This window comes from Mustela putorius, unplaced genomic scaffold, assembly GCF_011764305.1.
Source record: "Mustela putorius furo isolate JIRA1106 unplaced genomic scaffold, ASM1176430v1.1 tig00000682_pilon_pilon_pilon, whole genome shotgun sequence".
Lineage (NCBI taxonomy): Eukaryota > Metazoa > Chordata > Mammalia > Carnivora > Mustelidae > Mustela > Mustela putorius.
Genome location: NW_025421443.1, coordinates 1,857,697 through 1,875,920, shown reverse-complemented (window position 1 = coordinate 1,875,920; position 18,224 = coordinate 1,857,697). Strand labels below are relative to the sequence as shown.

The 18,224-nt window shown below is 35.3% G+C and overlaps 2 protein-coding genes across 5 annotated transcripts in view; one reads left to right on the top strand and one right to left on the bottom strand.

The window, feature by feature from the left end:
- SCRG1 (stimulator of chondrogenesis 1) overlaps window positions 1–4,036 on the top strand; it is a 24,374-nt gene extending 20,338 nt beyond the window's left edge. For all 3 annotated transcript variants that reach the window (XM_004766102.3, XM_045083042.1, XM_045083043.1), the window contains 2 exons: window positions 1,357–1,612; window positions 3,803–4,036. In XM_004766102.3, the coding sequence (XP_004766159.1) occupies window positions 1,357–1,612; window positions 3,803–3,857 (311 nt within the window). In that variant the 3' untranslated portion in view covers window positions 3,858–4,036. The remainder of the gene's footprint in view (window positions 1–1,356; window positions 1,613–3,802) is intronic.
- On the bottom strand, window positions 3,317–18,117 carry SAP30 (Sin3A associated protein 30). Of its 2 annotated transcripts, XM_013063300.2 has the most exons (5): window positions 17,537–18,117; window positions 15,741–15,866; window positions 15,211–15,309; window positions 3,623–3,684; window positions 3,317–3,398 (listed from the first exon to the last, which is right to left on the bottom strand). In XM_013063300.2, the coding sequence occupies exons 1-5, from the start codon at window positions 17,852–17,854 to the stop codon at window positions 3,332–3,334; spliced, it is 672 nt and encodes a 223-aa protein (XP_012918754.2). In that variant the 5' UTR covers window positions 17,855–18,117; the 3' UTR covers window positions 3,317–3,331. The 2 variants fall into 2 exon arrangements, with proteins under 2 accessions (XP_012918754.2, XP_004766157.1); XM_004766100.3 differs by lacking the exons at window positions 3,317–3,398; window positions 3,623–3,684 and adding an exon at window positions 12,641–12,976 and having other exon boundaries at window positions 17,537–18,106.
- Between the last annotated feature and the right edge of the window lie 107 nt (window positions 18,118–18,224).

Here is an 18,224-nt window from a genome sequence, read left to right as displayed (position 1 = left end):
AAAAATTTCCTTCCAACAACATTGTTTTCTTTCAAAGTACAATATACGTATGTGTCTTCTCCTCTTTTTAATATTCCGTGGTAGGAAGGATCTTTTGGCATCTGTCAACAAGATGAAATCTGAATGACTGAGGGTTCTGATTCTGATTCCTCCACTATTTTGCCACTTTTCCTTTGCTAAAATAGCCCCCATTCTTTTCAAGTCTAACCTGAAAGCCAGAGAAGCCTGAATAAACAGATGATGAAAAAAAGTGGGGGGAAAGTAGATGATGAATATTCCACAGTTGTATGCAAATACTATATTTAAAGAATTCTCCCCTGGAAGAGAAAAACATTTGTTTGGTATGACCCCAAGAGCTCAAACTGGGACTGGTTGGTAGAAGCTACAGATAAAATGTTTTACAGTCAGGGAAATGTTAGAACTGCATCAGTAGAATATATTGATTTAGTCAATAATGATCTCCCTGGCATGGTAGGTGTTCAAGAACAGGCTAAATGTTTATTAGGGGAAATTCAAGTCTCTGTTTTCAATGAAGTAAACTACATGGGACAAAAATACACAATATTACTAAAAATTTGCAAGAAAAATTAACCCCAAAATATTTCTGGTAGGTTTCAAAAACTTAATTAAACTATATGTATAGAATATTATTTCTCAATGTCATAATAGATAGGTTTTTTGTTCCTGTTAGAGTGGAACCCAAGTTCTTTGACATTGCTTTTGTTAGGATATCCAAATCAAGAACCACCGAACTTGGGACACCTGAGTAGTTCAGTTGGTTAAGTATCTGCCTTTGCTCAGGTCATGAACCCAGGGTCCTGGGATTGAGTCCCAAATCAGGCTCCCTGCTCAGCAGGGAAGCTGATTTTCCTTCTCCTTCTGCCTTCCACTCCCCATGCTTATGGGTGCTTTTGCATTCTCTCTCTCTTTGACAAAAAAAAAAAAAAAAAGAACCACTGAACTTGCTGACGGTATACGTTCTAGAAATTCACTGGAGTTTTACCACCTTAAAAAGCAGTTTTTCTCTACTGAATATACTAAAAATAAAAAATTACTTTGGGTACTTAAAAATGCAGATTCTGGGTCTTACTATCATCTCCTCCTGATCCCCAGCATTTATTTAATATTTTGTTGTGGAACCCAGGCATTTGATTTTTAACAATTATTCTAAGGGATTTTTATTGTCAACAGTCACAAAATTACGCTTTGAGAAACACAAAGAAGAGAGTAGAAAAGATCAACTCCCAATCTTTCTTTCCAAATATTTATGAGAATGCTACAGAACTTTATGTTCAGATGAATTGCATCTTTTTAAAAAACAAACACTAACACATTTTGCTTTCTCTTCTATCTTAGGGCAAAAAGCCAAAATGAAATTTATAGTACTTGCTGTCACTGTTGGGCTAGCTTTGCTGCTAGGAGTCCATGCCATGCCTGCCAATCGCCTCTCTTGCTACAGAAAGACACTAAAAGATCGCAACTGTCACAACCTTCCAGAGGGAGTAACTGACCTGACAAAGATCGATGTAAACGTCCAGGATCACTTCTGGGATGGAAAGGGATGTGAAATGATCTGTTACTGCAACTTCAGCGAATTGCTCTGCTGCCCAAAGTAAGGAAATGTAATTACAAAGTATATGGGTATGAAATGTATGCATAACAAGTCTTTTTTTAAGATGTTTGCTGAGATTAATCTCCTTTTTTAGTAAAATCCTACTTAAATCTCAGCTATTTTCTAGGATCATCACCATTGTGTATGAAACTGAATGTTTTCATTTAAGAAACAGATTTCGGCAGATTTTAATAAAACTAAATATAATTCAGAAAATTAATAACACTCCAATATACTAAATTCTAAATTCCCTATCTGACTTTTATCACACACACACACACACATACAAATCTACCAGTGGGAAAGGTCAGCTTCAACGTTGATATCTTAAATCAATTTGAGAACCAATAAAAAGCTTTAGGTAAAAGATCCTAGTAAGCAGGACCAAGTAATTGGACACAGAAGTGGTCATGTTCAAAGAAAGAATTTCTAGCTCTATGTATGAGTTAACCAGAAATGAACTAAATAAAAAGTTTCTACTGACTTGGAAAATAGATGCATTTTAAGTATAATACAACGGCAGATAAATCAGTATTTTTGTTTGTTTCCTCTTTTTAAAATCATCTTCTTCTGGTTACTGAAGAGCTTCAAATAGTATGATCTTGTCTATTTCATACTGAAATTAGCTCTTTCAAATTACTTTCAACATATGTCATCATGTTTTCCTATGTGAGATATGAGATAGGAAAGACAGAATCATCTTATCAAGGAAAGGTGCAGAGAGGTAAAATGACCAGCATCATCCCACACAACTCGCTAATATCAGTACTGAAACGAAAATCCAGGTCTTCTGATATGGACCAAATAGTTTTCCTACCAAGGCAGTTGGTTCTTAACATATGGCTCCCAGATCAGCGGCTTCAATATCACCTAGTTCTCTTTAGAAACGAATATCCATCCTCGAGCCCTAGGCCAGACTTACTGAATTAGAAAGACTGGAGGTGAGGCATAGCAGCTATGGTTTAACAAATCCTGTAGGTGATTCTGATGCATGATAAAGTTTAAGAATCGCTTGTACTAAATGATATCAAGAACATGAGTGAAATGATTCCATTAAAATGACTTAATTTTTCCCAAACTACATAAATGAAATGCTTTTTAATATTAAAATACCATGTTTGCTCTTTTGTAATTGTAAGACCTGAAGCCAATTTATTGAGAAGCACTTTTATTTAATTTATGATATAATTTTTTGACCATCTGTGTTAATGGGTAGTAGAAGTCTGGATACACAAAAGTAATTTCTATCTGATTTTAGTTACCCTTTCCCCAGTACCAATAGATTTATCTTACTATATATATTTCCTTTTTTACCCCTGTAAACAAAAATTCTAATTTGCCATCCTATATTCTTCTCATTTGTATTGAGATATGATTGACATAGAGCACTGTTTATATTTAAGGTATACAGCATAATAACTTGACAGACATATATTACAAAATAATTACCATAATAAATTTAGTTAACATTCATTACTTCATTAGTTACCCCCAATTTTTTATCCTTGTGATGAGAACTTGTAGAATTTACTCTCTTAGCAACTTTCAAATATATGACACAGCAGGGTATACTATACTTACTATACTTATATATACTTACTATACTTACATATACTTACAAACTATACTTACATACTAAGTATATTTCTAATGAGCCATAATCATGATACAATTTTATATTATTTTCATGATACAATTTTATATTATTTTCACGCATTTTTATACTTTACCTAATGTGATCTTTTCAATAACAGTAGAGTTCAATAGCTTAACATTTGTCCTTTTCCTATAAAATGTAGAAATAAATTTATTGACTTTCTAAGAATTTTTTAACCTTCTGTTTCTTATCTATGGATTTAAACTTCATGGCCCATCCCAACTTATATTAGAGAAATAATACTTTTGGTATGACCATAAGGTTTTGAAATCATTTAATTTTTCCTTTTCCTAATGGATGAATGATAGCATAATATCAATGGCAAAGGGGAGGAAAGTAGGAAACTTGATTACCTTCTTGGTCTTTGTTGCTCCTGTGGCAAATCCTCCCACGCATTCTCTTTGTATTTTATTCCCTAAAAAAGAATAATTACGTCTGAAATCCTGGAAATCATTGTCCATTTTTAACCCAGTAAACACTAATAGATATCTTCATATTCAGCAGAATTTAACTGATGTCCTGTTTTCTTTCAGAGATATCTTCTTTGGACCAAAGATCTCTTTTGTGATTCCTTGCAACAATCGTTGAGAATCTTCATGTATTCCAGAGAACGTCATCTCTCATTTCCCACAAATTACAATATGTCGACATAACTACATTTCAAGTTTCTGTCCAGTGCAATAAAGCAGATTCCATAAATTCCTACTTGTCTAAGACAGTAAACTTGTGTTAAGTATAAGTAGTAATAAAAATTAATTCAATTTAAATTCTCTGTGGACATTGCTGGCACTGGTTAAAAATTTTGGGTAAAAAATTTTCATCTATGAGGTGTTCAGTAGGTTCAGGATTTTTAAATAGTTGATTAGCCATAATTCTTGCTCAAGGGTTGAGAACTTTTACTTCTTAGTTGACAGTTATTGCCCATGTACACTTAATGGGAAGAATCAGATATAAATTGAGGTTCTTATAAGGGAATCTAGAAGATTTCTAATAAGAGGGTAAAAGGGCTGGGGCACTTGGCTGGCTCAGTTGGTAGAGCATGAAACTCAATCTCAGGTCCTGAGTTCCAGCCCCATGTTGGGCATAGAGTTTACTTAAAAAAAAAAAAATTAAAAAAAAAAAAAGATAAAGGGAGCCCATATTTAAGTACTTATTATGCATGCCAAGTATTTTAAGTGCATTTTTACTTTGCTCTCCCAAAAAACAATAAAAACCTTCATGGTAAGTATTCTTAAACCCATTTTTTAGATACTAACTTAAGCTTAAGATATTTGCTAAAAATCAAATGTAGCCCATACACTACATTCATACACAGCTGTATCCTTAAAATTGTTTATCTGTGATGTATCAGTTCTTCTTTAGAATAACATATATTAAAAGAACTATGTAATGGATCATGATTAAAGTCACATGAATGTTAAAAGTAAATAATACAGATGTCTTGAAAGGTATTTTCTTTTCTTTTTTTTTAAGATTTATTTATTTATTTGACAGAGAGAGAGAGCGAGAGCGAGCAAGGGAACACAAGTAGGGGGAGTCGGAGAGGGGAGAAGCAGACTTCCTGTGAGGAGCCCAACACAGGGCTCAATCCCAGGACCTGGGATCATGACCTGAGCTGAAGGCAGATGCTTAACCAACTGAGCCACCCAGGCACCCCTTGAAAGATATTTTCTGATAGAGCTGCTTTGAACTATGCCCCATATCTTAGGAGGTATGCATGGACTAGTGGCCATCAGAGGTAATTTCAGAAAGCCCTTCATGCTATAAAAAGGTATTAAATGCTTGCTAAGCGCCAGCTATGATTTAGATTAGGGGATGCAGTAATAAGATGGACTTGTCTTCTTGGAACGGGTATTCTAACAAAAGTGTAATAATTACAAACACTTATTTATAAAAGTGAACACTGCTTAAAAGGGGACATGTAGAGGGCTATACAAAGTATTATTAAGGGGGAAAGTTTGAGAAGTACCATACCCTGTAGTAAACCAAGAGATAACATTTTGTCAATAAAGGTGACATTATTTAGGGGCACCTGAGTGGCTCAGTTGGTTAAGATTCCAACTCTTGATTTCAGCTTAGGGTTGTGAGATTGAGCCCCAGGATGGGCCTGTGCTGGGCAGGGAGCCTGCTTGTGATTCTCTCTCCCCTGTCCCTCCCCAGTCAAACTCTCTCTCTTTAAAAAAGAAAAAAAAAGTGACAATATTTAATTAAAATACATACTTGGAGGTCCCTGTAGTCTATTCAATATCCAGTAAGTGTTAATGGGCTAGACCAAACAATTCTGAAGTAGTCAGTATTTAGTCCCTCTTAAAAGCTACACAAATATAAGTTAGAATATGTTTTTCAAATAGTATGACTTCCTACAAAAATACATGAAGAAGAATTGTTTTAAAAAAAACTAATTCATTATTTCATCAACGTAATATGGTTTGATTGGGCTTTTTTCTTCAGTGAATTAATTGGCATTAAAATCAGATGAAATAATTTAAGTCATATCTTTTCTAGAACAGTGCATGGAACAGATAAATAAGAAAATCATCAGTAAACCTGCTTCATTTTTTACTTGGTATAGACTGCTTTTGAGGGAAAAAAAAGTGTTAAGGATTCAGTATCCCTATTTGTAAATGACACATCAGTGTGAGAGCATCTGTGAGGCAACAGTGCCTTTTGAAGGAAATGTTCCCTTATTACTGTAAACAAAAACTGATGAGAAAAATTGTATTTGAAAAAAAAGCTGAATATTTAATGGGATTTTATAGATTATTATGATTATTCTTCATTGTATACTCCCCTTTCTGGAAATAACTTTTGTAATATGAGATTAAGTTACATTGTTTTAGAAATGAATGTATAACAGAAGCACACATTCTTCTGTATATTATCAAATAGGTATAAAAATATGAATGTTCACATAACTTACCTTATGTAACTTTTCCCAAGTATATCAATATATTTTTAAAAGCAAACACTTCATTTAGTTATATTAATAACTATATCCTTTGTTTTTTTCATAGCTTTTAGCTACAAGAAAAGATAATTAAGCTTGTATTAAAAATTTACTATTTTTCTTAACACTTAGAAGTGAGTGTAGTAGGTACTGTCATCGATTCTATTGCCAAAGCACCAAGGTTCAGAGAGGTTAAGGAGCGTAAGGTTACATTATCAGAGCACTAGTGCCAGGTTTTGAATAGGGCCAGTCTTACTCTAGCATCTAGAATCTTAACTTCTATGTTATTTAGGAACATCATCTAATCTATTTCCTTTTTAGGAAAACAAACCTTTACTGATATGGGACACATGATTGTACACTTCAGCTAGCTCGTATAAGCTAAATGCTTACTGAATTAACAATTTCTGTATTTTTATCTTAGATGTTTTATATCCTTTTCCATATTATGAATCTGAGCACAGAGTTGAGAATAATACTAACAGCTCATCTCTTCTTGATAAAATTTCTTTACCTCATCAAATCTGTCAGAATGCCTTGAATAATTTTGTTTGCTGGGATTAAGTACTAATCATAAAAGATTATTAAAGAATTGGAGAACCCAAATAACGAGCAACAACTACTGGAGGTAGGGAAGGACAGACAGATAAGAACATTCACAGATCTTGAAACTTTTAACTTTCTTATAGTTGTCAACAGGTATACATGAGTTCTTTCCAAAATAAATCATTTTTGCAAAATATTATGACCGGTGCTTTTAAAACTTAAATAATTCCATCAACAGAGCATTACAGGTTTTGAAATAATTTTCCCAAAAAGAAAAAATAATGAAAGTCATGTATTTCTGAGTCATTTTGCATTAACAGCCTAAGCCTAAACTTTTCTCTCAAAGATTTGAAGAGAAATTGATAATAGGAAATTATAATAAATTGGGGTGCCTGGGTGGCTCAATCTGTTAAGTGTCTGACTCTTAGTTTCAGCTCGGGTCATGATCCCAGGGTCTTGAGACCCAGCCCGCATTGGACTTCACACTCAGTGTGTAGTCTGCTTGAGATTCTTTCTCCCGTATCTCCCTCCACCTCTGTTTTTCCTCTACTCCCACTCTCTCTTTAAAATAAAAAAACATAGGGCCACCTGGGTGGCTCAGTGGGTTAAAGCCTCTGCCTTCGGCTTGGATCATGATCCCAGGGTCCTGGGATTGAGTCCCGCATCAGGCTCTCTGCTCAGTGGGGAGCCTGCTTCCTCCTCTCTCTCTCTGCCTGCCTCTCTGCCTACTTGTGATCTGTCTGTCAAATAAATAAATAAAAATCTTAATAAAATAAAATAAAATAAAATATTTAAAAAAGGAAAATCATAATAAATTGACACAGATTTAATTTCCCCCTTTTACTTCTACAGAGTTCTTATCACCATAATGGGCTCATCTTTACAGAGTGGTATACCTGGAGAGAAATATGTGGCATAGATGTAGCCCTTATCATCTAAGAATTTTACAAATAAAAACCTCTATCAGCATTATCCTGGTACCAAGTCAGGCACAGACAGTACAAGAAAGCTCCAGACCAATATACCTTATGAATATAGATGTAAAAATCTTAAAAAATTATTAATATACCAAATCCGACAGCACATTAAAAATCTCATAGAATATACATAAATACCACTAGAGGTAATAAAAAAATTCAGCACAGTTGTAAGGATTCAACATACAATAATTAGTTGTGTTTCTATACAGCAGTAATGAACAATCCAAAAAAGAAACCAAGAAAACAATTTTATTTGCAGTAGCATCAAGAATTAAGTATCAGAAATAAATTTCATCAAGGTGGTGAAAGACTTACATACTAGAAACTATAAAACAGTGCTGAAAGGAGTTTTTAAAAACCAAAATAAATGGAAAAATATCCAATATTCACAGATTGGAGTACTTAATATTGTTAATATTAAATATTGTTAATATTAAATCTTAAAGTGATCAACAGATTCAATAAAACCTTCATTAAAAATTCTAATGGTTGGGGTGCCTGGGTGGGTCAGTCGTGAAGCATTTGCCTTCAGCTTAGGTCATGATCCCAGGGTCCGGGGATGGAGCCCCATTATCAGGCTCCCTGCTTGGTGGGGAGCCTCCTTCTTCCTCTCTAGCTCCTCTATGCTTGTGTTTCCACTCTTGCCATCTCTGTGTCATAAATAAATAAAATCTTAAAAAAAAAATTCTAATGGCCTTTTTGGCAAAAATCGAAAAACTGATTCTCAGATTCGTATGGAACTACAAAGGACCTCAGATAGCTGAAATGATATTGAAAAACGAAAACAGGTGGGAGGACTCCCATTTCCTGATTTCAAAACTTACTGCAAGGCTACAGCAGTCAAAGGAGTTTAGTACTGGCATAAGAATAGGAATATGAACCAATGGAATAGAATTGAGAATACAAAAATAAACCCAATCATCTGCGGCAAATGGATTTTTGACAAGGGTGCCAAAACCATTCAGTGAAAAAAGAATAGTCTTTACCAAATGTTACTGAGACAACTGGATAACCACCCTCAAAACAATGAAGTTACACCTCTATATCACTCTGTATACAAAAATTGACTCAAAATGTGCCAGTGAGCTGAATTAAGTGCTGAAGTTCTTTCTTTCTCTCTCTCTCTCTCTCACACACACACACACAGAAAAAAATAGGGGTTAATCTTCATAACCTCAGATTTGGCAAAGAATTCTTAGATCTGACACCAAAAATATGAGTAACACACAAAAAATAAACTAGACTATATAAAAACTAAGAACTTTTGTGCAATAAAGAACATTATCAAGAATATGAAAAGGCAATTCACAGAATGGGGGAAAGATGTATCAAGTATGGACTTAATATTCATATCAAGAAAAAAAAACTCCTGCAACAAGCAGTCCAATTGAAAAATAAGCAAAGGATTTAAATAAATATTCTTTAAAGAAGACATACAGGGGCGCCTGGGTGGCTCAGTTGGTTAAGCAGCTGCCTTTGGCTCGGGTCATGATACCAGGGTCCTGGGGTCGAGCCCCACATCGAGCTCCCTGCTTAGCAGAGAGCCTGCTTCTCTCTCTCCCTCTGCTTGCCGCTCTGCTTACTTGCACTCCTGCTCCCATCAAATAAATAAATAAATAAAATCTTTAAAGAAGACATACAAGTCAGCAATAAGCACAAGAAAAGACATACAATATCATTGATCAGTAAGGAAATACAAATCAAAACCACAATGAGATACCATTTCACACCCAGCAGGAAGGCTTTAATTCCCCCCCCCCAAAAAAGGAAATACAAGTATTGACAATTTGGAGAAACAGAAACTCTTGTACACTGCTGGTGGGAATGGAAATAATAATACAGCCACTATGGAAATCTGGAGGTTCCTCAAAAAGTTAAATACAGAATACAATGTGATTAAAAAATTCTACTCCTACATATATACCCAAAAGAAAGGAAAACATGTCCACATAGAAACCTGCACACAAATGTTCATAGTATTATTATTAATCGCTAAAAGTGGAAATCAAATGTCCATCTATGGATGAAAAATTGTGATCACAATGGAATATTGTCCAGCTGTTAAAAGGAACAAAGTACTGGTAAATATGCAGCAACTTGGATGAGCCTTGAACACATATGCTACATATGCTACGTGTGCTAAAAACAAAACCCAAACACAAAAGGACATGTATGATTTCCTTTATAGGATATATCCATAATAGGCAAATTCATAGAGAAAGGGAGCAGATTAGAGGTATCAGGGGATGAAGAGGAGAAATTGGGAGTGATTACTTATGGATATTTTTATGGGGTAATGAAAAATGTTGAAATTAGAACTGGTGGTTTTACAACATTGTGAATACACTAAATATTTACCTGAAAATTTTACAGCTTAAAATGGTCAATTAAAAAAAACTTTATGTAAGAGGTGCCTGGGTAGCTCAGGTTGTTAAGTCTCTGCCTTTGGCTCAGGTCTTGATCCCAGGGTCCTGGAATAGAGCCCATTATTGGCCTCTCTGCTCAGGGGGAGACTTTGTCTCCCTCTCCCGCTGCCCCTCCCCCTATTTATGCTTTCTCTCAAATAAATACAATCTTTTTAAAAAAAATCTTTACATAAAAATAATATAGAGCTTGTTTTTGTAAAGAACTTTATTTCAGGTATTTTTAGCCTTTTCTTAAATGTTTAATAAAAGTTTTATCAAATAACTGACTTTTTTTTTTTTTTTTTTTTTAGTGAGCATATGTCAAAGATTTATTTAACTCATTAACAAGGAAACCATCAGGACTTATTTCTTGAGTATCTGCTACTCATTGTGTTTTCTTCCTTCCATCTCTGTCAATTTCAGATTCTTCTGATGCTCTAATATTATAAGTAATCTGTACCCTTTTAGAGGTAAGAGTTTAAATTTACTTTTTTTGGTTCAGAGATAAACAGGAAAAAAGATTTCTAGTGAATTTTTCATACCTAAGAGCAAATAATTAAAAATTTTATATAAAACTTACATTGTAGCATCTTGAGTTCCTGAGCTTTGATGAAGTTCTCTCAGTTTTTCCTGTTTTAAATTGCTCTAACAAGGATTTAATTTCACTGGAAAACTAACACCCAGAACTCTTATTTTCACTTTTATCCAACTACATTTTATGCAAATAATTAACTATGAAATCAACACTCTTAGTCAAAGGTTATATCCATAAACAGGTAATTTAATGTAAGCAAATGGTTTCAAGCTTCTTTCACAAGAACAGAGGGTTTTTCTAGGAAAAAGTAAGCCTACAGTCAAGTGTTATTAAAAAATGAAGTTTTTACAGATTATAGGTTTAGATAAAAATTTGTAGAAGGAATACTTTCTCCAAATAAACAACCACCACATCTTGTAGTTTCGTGGTTCATTTTCAGACAGCTAAGAAAAAATTTCTCGCAGAGATTTCTGGAATGCCAAAAATGAGAGGATTTTTTAATACCAATTATCACAGTCTCTGCTCATCAGTAAAGTACAGTTGATCCTTGAACAACATGGGTTTGAACTGTGTGAGTCCAGTACGTGCAGATTCTTTATGGTGTGTATTACTGCAAATGTATTTTCTCTTATGATTTCAAAAACATTTTTTCACTAGCTTACTTTTATAATAATATATAATACATGTAACATACAAAATGTACATTGACTGTTTATGCTATTGGAGAGGACTGAGCCAACAGTAGGCTATTAGTAATTAAGTTTTGGGAAAGTCAAAAGTTGTATATGGATTTCCAACTCTGTGGTGGTTGGTGCTCCAACCCCTTCATTGTTTAAGGATCAAACTGTAAATCTTTAAATGGTATAGCAAGAACAAAGACCAGTACTGTATTTTTCACATTTTTCCAGCTGTTAATACACTCAGAGGACTTAAAAATACAAAGACTTTATAATAAACCACTATTTTAGATTTAGCTACATCAGTGGTTTTTCACTTTTGGTGATTTTGCTTACCCAGGCATGTTTGGCAGCATTTAGTGATAGTTTTGGTTGTCACATTTTCAGAGTGCCACTGGCACTAGCGTGGACGGCAATGATGCTGCTACAACACCACATAGGACAGTCTCCTCTGGTGAAGAATTATCAGGCCCAAATGTTGACCTTTGAGGGAAACCTTAAGCTACATTAATGTTCTGATCCATTTCCAGCCTAAAATCTGCACCATAATCAAGAACATTAACTCAAACTGTTGTTTTGTTTTGATGTCATAAGCTATAAATTTGATTTGCAATTATGAGAACTTTAATCAAAAACTGATAGTGAATGAAATGTAAAGAAAAGCAGAATATGAATCAAGTTAGAGCTATGTATGGACCAAAATTTAAAGCTTTTTAGATTTCTAAATCTCTCCAACTTAAGTTTTAATCTGCAATGTAAACAGTATAGGACATGACTGAAAATTAAAGGGCACTACAGAACTTCTTTCTATGTTCATGCCATATAAACATCTTTTCCCTAAGACAAAATTTTAAGAAACAAATAAAGCTAATTCTATGTTATTTCAACTTTTAGCACTGTGTTTATCTTTGCTGGCATATTAAGTCTTCTTTGGAAGGAGAAAGGCATATAAATTAAACTCTTTGTTATTCCTAATACTTTATCAAGTAATAATAGTAAAAAAGGAAGTAAAAAAGAAGTTGCACCCCAAAAAAGGAAGTCTATTTTTCAAACCCATTAGCACCAAAAAGCACCTTATAGCATTAGGATATTAATTCCAAATCAGCTTGTCTCAGAGAAAGCAAATGCGCTGTTTGTTACTTCTCCTTGACCTTAATTTCTTGGAATTAAAAATAAAAGGGGGGTATAACAAAATGATCTTTAAACTCTCAATTAAAGCTAGTATCTTGGCAGTTTAATATAAAAATCAAATTTCACAAAATAAATACACCGAAGCAACTATAATAGTAATCAGCTTTATTTAAAATATTTTTCAATCTAGGAAAGCTCATTTTACACGAGTTTCCAACTAATTTATTAGAGTCAGAAACAAAGAAAATAAAACCAGAGAAAATCCTCTGTAAAAAAATACACAAGGAACATTTCTACATGTGAAAAAAGAGTAAACAGTCTTAACACTGGAACATCCAAGTCTTAGTCTCAATTCCATCTTTTTTAGTGAACACTACTATCAACCTTGAGATCTGATTTGTTCTTGTCATTCTTCACTGAGTAGATGAAATATGTTAAGGTATCCTTTTCATTCACTGGAATAGACCTAAAGTGGCAACCAACTATCTATAAAAACAAAAACAAACAAAAAAAAACCACCTGAAATTATAGATATTGACAGATGTCATATACATTCATCAAAAGAAAAAGAAAATACCAACAAGATGAAAAGCATGTAAGAATAAGATGTTATGAACAAGAGACAGTGTGACTTCACAGGACCCTCTAATCCATTCAATTAAATATACATTAATTAGAAATTATTTCCTTTTATTTAAATTTATAACTAGAATCTACATTAGGAGGTAAATATTTTTCAATTTTAAGTACCAATGAAATAAAATAGAATGTAGACCCTACTCCCACAGAAAAAGGATACAGAAGTTGAAAAAATTTTGGTACTATACAAATTATAAACTATCTTACAAATATATTTGCTGTAACTTATATTCATTCATTCATTGGCAGTACTCTTTTTTAAGGTTCCTTGAAAGTTTTTCTGAATAAAGATTATGGATGGAAAATGAGAAGGGAAAGAGAGACGTTCACTGAAGAATGTTTATTTTCTGGCCTTTTCATTCTGCTTATCTAACATCTAGATGCACAGCAACCAAGAGAAACACAACAGATTAAACTGGGGTGTTGCTTTGTATATCTAGAATGTGGAAGACAAAACTTCTTAAAGAAAATGTTACTCATACAATAATTAAGAGATTTAAAAAGGGCAGTCACCTAACTCTGGAATCATGCCTAAAGAAATTATAACTTTCATTGCCATTTGAATTTCTTCTCATTTCTAAAGAAGAAAGTAGTTTTAGAAATAATATAAATTTTAAATATCAAATATTTCAGGTGCACTTAAGAGATACATACTTCTGACTCTTGCACAACACAGATTTTAGCTGTGAGGGTCCACTTACACACTTTTATTTCAATAAATACAGTACAGTACTGTAAATGTATTTTCTCCTCCATATGATTTTCTTAACATTTTCTTTTCTTTAGGTTACTTTACTGAGACTATAGTAAGAATATATATAATACATATGACATAGAAAATATGCTGACTATAGTATCAGGAATGCTTCCAGTCAACAGTAAGCTATTAGTAGTTAAGTTTTTGGGGTATCAAAAGTTATATGCAGACTTTTGACTATGTTCCGTTATAACTCGTGTTGTTCAAGGGTCAACTGCACAGTATATGTAACATTTATAATAATCAGTTCTCTGGTTCTCATTTGTCCCAGAACAAAGGTAACTTCCACTTGATGAGTATCTGTCTATATGGATACAGTTTTATTATGGTAGATAATATCTATGTTTACATTATATTAATATACTACACAATCTAAAAAGGACTGGATATTTTAAATCAAATTTAAAGAAAAACTGAATTTTTGTTGCTTAGGCAAGAAGAAAAGAAGAAATTCTGGCAAAAAAGTCAATATATAAGCTCTTAACAATGTTAAAAAAGCATTCTGCCAAAGAATTGTACCTTCTTTATCTTTTACCTTATTCAATAAGCATGTGTTAGAAAAAATGTTGCATTACTAAACCCAAGCTGAAAAATATGAGAAAACTGATTTATATATCTAATTTATATTCCAATAGACTAAATATTTTTACTCAAAATTATTAAAGTATAAATATATAAGTCTATAAATGCCTTAATATGACTCACAGATTTTTTGGTTCTATTAATTCCTGAGAAGACACATATTTCAAAATTTACAGAAAGAAATAGAAGTCCTATATCAAAGCAAACTAAGTAACGTCTTGAATGAAAGTCTTTGCATCTTCTAGATGTGACGAAGCACAGATGCCTCAACTAAAACAAACTAACATCAACAAGGACAAATTCTCAAACAGTTAAATCAACAAGTTATAGGAATACTATTTAGGGGCTAATCTGTAGGCCCAATCTGTCAAAAACTTAAAAAAATTCTAATAAAGACAACAAAGTTTATCAATTTCTTTTATTATGCCTCAATTAACTGTTCAATAAATGTTTACTAAGTGGAATTTCAAAGCCAACAGAAATACTGAATACTGAAAGCCAGTATTTAAAAATGCTTAGAAGATTACATACAATCCATTGAGTGTTTGTTACATAAAGGAATTTAAGAGGTAGACAAACATTTCTACGAAACTAGATTCTTCCATAATAGATTTTTTATTCACTGATCTATCTAACTAAAATGTACTGTTATATACACTACATTAACAATTTCATTAGGCTTTTATGACTCTTTTTTGTATAAATAGGCTCATTTAAAGTATAGTTTAAAACTCATAAATACCTCAACAAGTTGTGCTTTATTAAGTCCTGGTCTGGTTGATAGTTTGAAGTGTCTTTTGTATCTCCGAAGTGTATTTACTTGTAATTGGTATAAATCCACCTAGAAAAAAATAAAGGTGTAAGAATTAGAATTAGTTCGTGCAATGTTTAAGTTATCTTTGATACATATAATAACATTTCAATTTTGGCACAGTAAAAATGTAATTCTGTAATTCCATTACTAAATAACAAAAGTTACATTAATTAATTCTATTATTCCTTTTATAGAATCAAAACTCTAAATATATTGTACACTTTAATCTTTTTAAGATAAATATTGAAAACTGGGAGCAAAAAAGAAGTTATAGGTCAATAGAGCCATAAGCATTGTCAATTGAAAACATAAGTCAAACTACAACTGCCTGTTAACTGGCTATATTTAATTTTGCTTTCATTTTCAGATTTTTCCTTTTTAAAAATTTATAGTTTTCAATGTAAGTTTCAGAATGGAATACTTAGGATTTACATTTAACATACAGAAACTTTATCTACCTCCGGAGTATCAATATCTTGAACAGGTGAATCTCCTCCATCATCATCACTCCCTTTTCTCTTTCTTCTGTTTCGAACACTCTGAATTAAGTTTTTATGATAATCACAAATGTAAAGATGCCTTGCCTGAAACAGAAAAGTTTCACAAACTACTTATAATTATGTAATGTGTCCATGTATTAGTAAAATACATAGGGCACAATGAATTATTAAAAATAAAAACAGTCAAAACAGCCATTGTTAAGACAAAACCATGTTTCTATGCTTAAATCCTGTATTCAGTTAGAACAAACAAGTCGGGCAATACCGTTAAGAGGATTGGGGTGGGGGTGGGGGGGTGGAAGGGAGGAAGGGAAGCAGAGAAGCAGAATGAGAAATTCCAACTCTGGATTTTGTCATTAAATTGCAGTGAAGGTGAACTAGATTTGATAGGTCATGCTATCAAGGGGAAAGGTGATGTTGCCCCACAAAATATTCGATAATATTTTCTCTACCTAAAGATCATATTTTAGCAGCATGATGTATGCTTCCTATTCTTTATCAACATTCAAATTATAATCCAGATACAAAACTACCCATTTCTACACATGAACTGATTTCATATACTACTTATATATAAATTTGAATTATAAACTTCTGAGTATTTAAAGAATGTATTTATTTGTATTACGTTTTTCCAACCAAAGCAATGTGAAATTATTCAAGTTTGCTTGAAACGTTTCTTTTGAGCATGACTGAAGAACTGTTTAACAGGCATAGAGTATCACAAGCATGCCTTTAACAGGCATAAAGTATCACCGAACTTCGCAAAAGCTTCAATTAAATGTAGTCTTGAGAGCTGTACGGTAACATTTGAAATATTGGGCTGCATATATTAACACAATTAAACTCCTTTAAAAAGCGAAACGATTAAAGACTAAGGCTTTTAAATTAACTTCTAAACTAAATCCAAGTTAAAATTATGCAGGACATGTGCTAGGTTCTTGCATCTTGTTATTTATTCATTTACCGCCAGCCAGAGCTCGGAAAAGAGGCAATGGTTGTTCCTAAAAACCTCATGAATGGTCAAAAGCAAACAAACAAAAAACAAAAACAGACGCGCAAAAGGACGGAAAAAGAAATCCCGATGGCTGCCAAAGGGATGGCAAAACCGCAGAGGCTACGTGCTCCCCACGTTCGGAGCAGCGGCGCTACATGCTGACATCGTTCCCAATCCCGGCTCCCAGCAAGGCGCGGGGCGAGCTCGGTTTCCCTCACTCCGTACTCGGGCGAACGAGGAAAGGGGTCTTTCTTTACGCAGTATCAGGTCCTTGGTCTCTGCAGGACTCCACTTTTGCCTACGCGAGGGTAGTTACTCCCTGCGGCCACACGCCAGCTAGGGCAGCAAAACAAAGAAGGCGCCTCCATTCCAGAAGGAGCTGCCGGGCTGCAAGAAAACTACTCCGGGCCCTCCGAGCGACGGTCCCCTTTGTTTCATTTCCCGATCTCAGTGAAGGAGGAAAGGGTTAGACAGTGAGCAGAACGGACTCAGGACCGTGGGGGTGGGGGGACAGGAGCGGTCGGGGTGGGGGTGGGGGAGGAGCGGAACCGCGGCGTGCAAGTATGTGTGTGTTGGGGGTGGCGGTCGGAGTTGCAGCGACTTTGTTGTTTGCTTCCTACCAGAGCCGACACAACGGGTTCGCACGGCAGCCAGGTCGAGGGGAACCCTGAACCTTCCGCCCAACAATCCATGTGGGCACCGCTCCTGGAGCCCCAAGGGGGTGTGGGCAGGGCTGAGCCGTCCCGCCGTCACTTACGCTCTTATCCAGCTCGATTTTCACCTTCTTCTGGGAGATGCTCTTCTGGATCCTCTTGCTGAAGCTGGCGTTCCCAGCCGCCCGGCCGCACCGCTCACCGTCCTCCCGCAGACAGCACAGCTGTCCCGGGCCGGGGCCAGCCGCTCCCGGGGGTCCAGCAGCAGAGACGGCCCCGGCACCGGGCACCTCAGCCCCGGCGCCAGCCCCTGCCCCGTTCCCGGCTGAAGCTGCGGCAGCCGCGGCGGCGGCGACCACTGCTGCCACTGCGGCGGCCGCGTCCCCTCCGCGGCTCATCTCCTCAGGCGTGAAGCCGTTCATGTCTCCGCGCTTTGGGACGCCGGCGCTGACAGGAATCCCCGCTCCGCCTCTCTCCGGAGACTCCGGTGTCTCCGCAGGATCCCTCAGACACACTTGACCCTGCCGAGGCAATTCCTCCGGCGGCACGGCCAGACAGCAAGCGTCCTAGACTGTTGTTGTCTGCTGGCGCCGGGACAGGGGACAGTGCTTTCGGTCAAGAACCAGAATGGGGCGGCGCCAGGAGTTAAGACCCCGCTCACTGTCACATGGAGACGCTTCAGCAGTTGGACCCGAGCGCCTCCGCCTCCCTCCGGCCCCTCCACTTGCGCAAGCGCGATGCGTTCTCTCCTGTCCCGCCCCTTCCACACTGTAGCGGGGCACCACGGGAATA

Bases quoted from the DNA above. Each gene is read 5' to 3' on its own strand.
- SAP30 (XM_013063300.2), bottom strand. From the start codon at position 17,854: ATGAACGGCTTCACGCCTGAGGAGATGAGCCGCGGAGGGGACGCGGCC. The intron at 15,867-17,536 runs GTAAGTGACGGC...TTTCTGTTTCAG, and splicing joins AAATCGAGCTGGATAAGAGC to GCAAGGCATCTTTACATTTG. The intron at 15,310-15,740 runs GTAGATAAAGTT...ATTTTTTTCTAG, and splicing joins AAGATATTGATACTCCGGAG to GTGGATTTATACCAATTACA.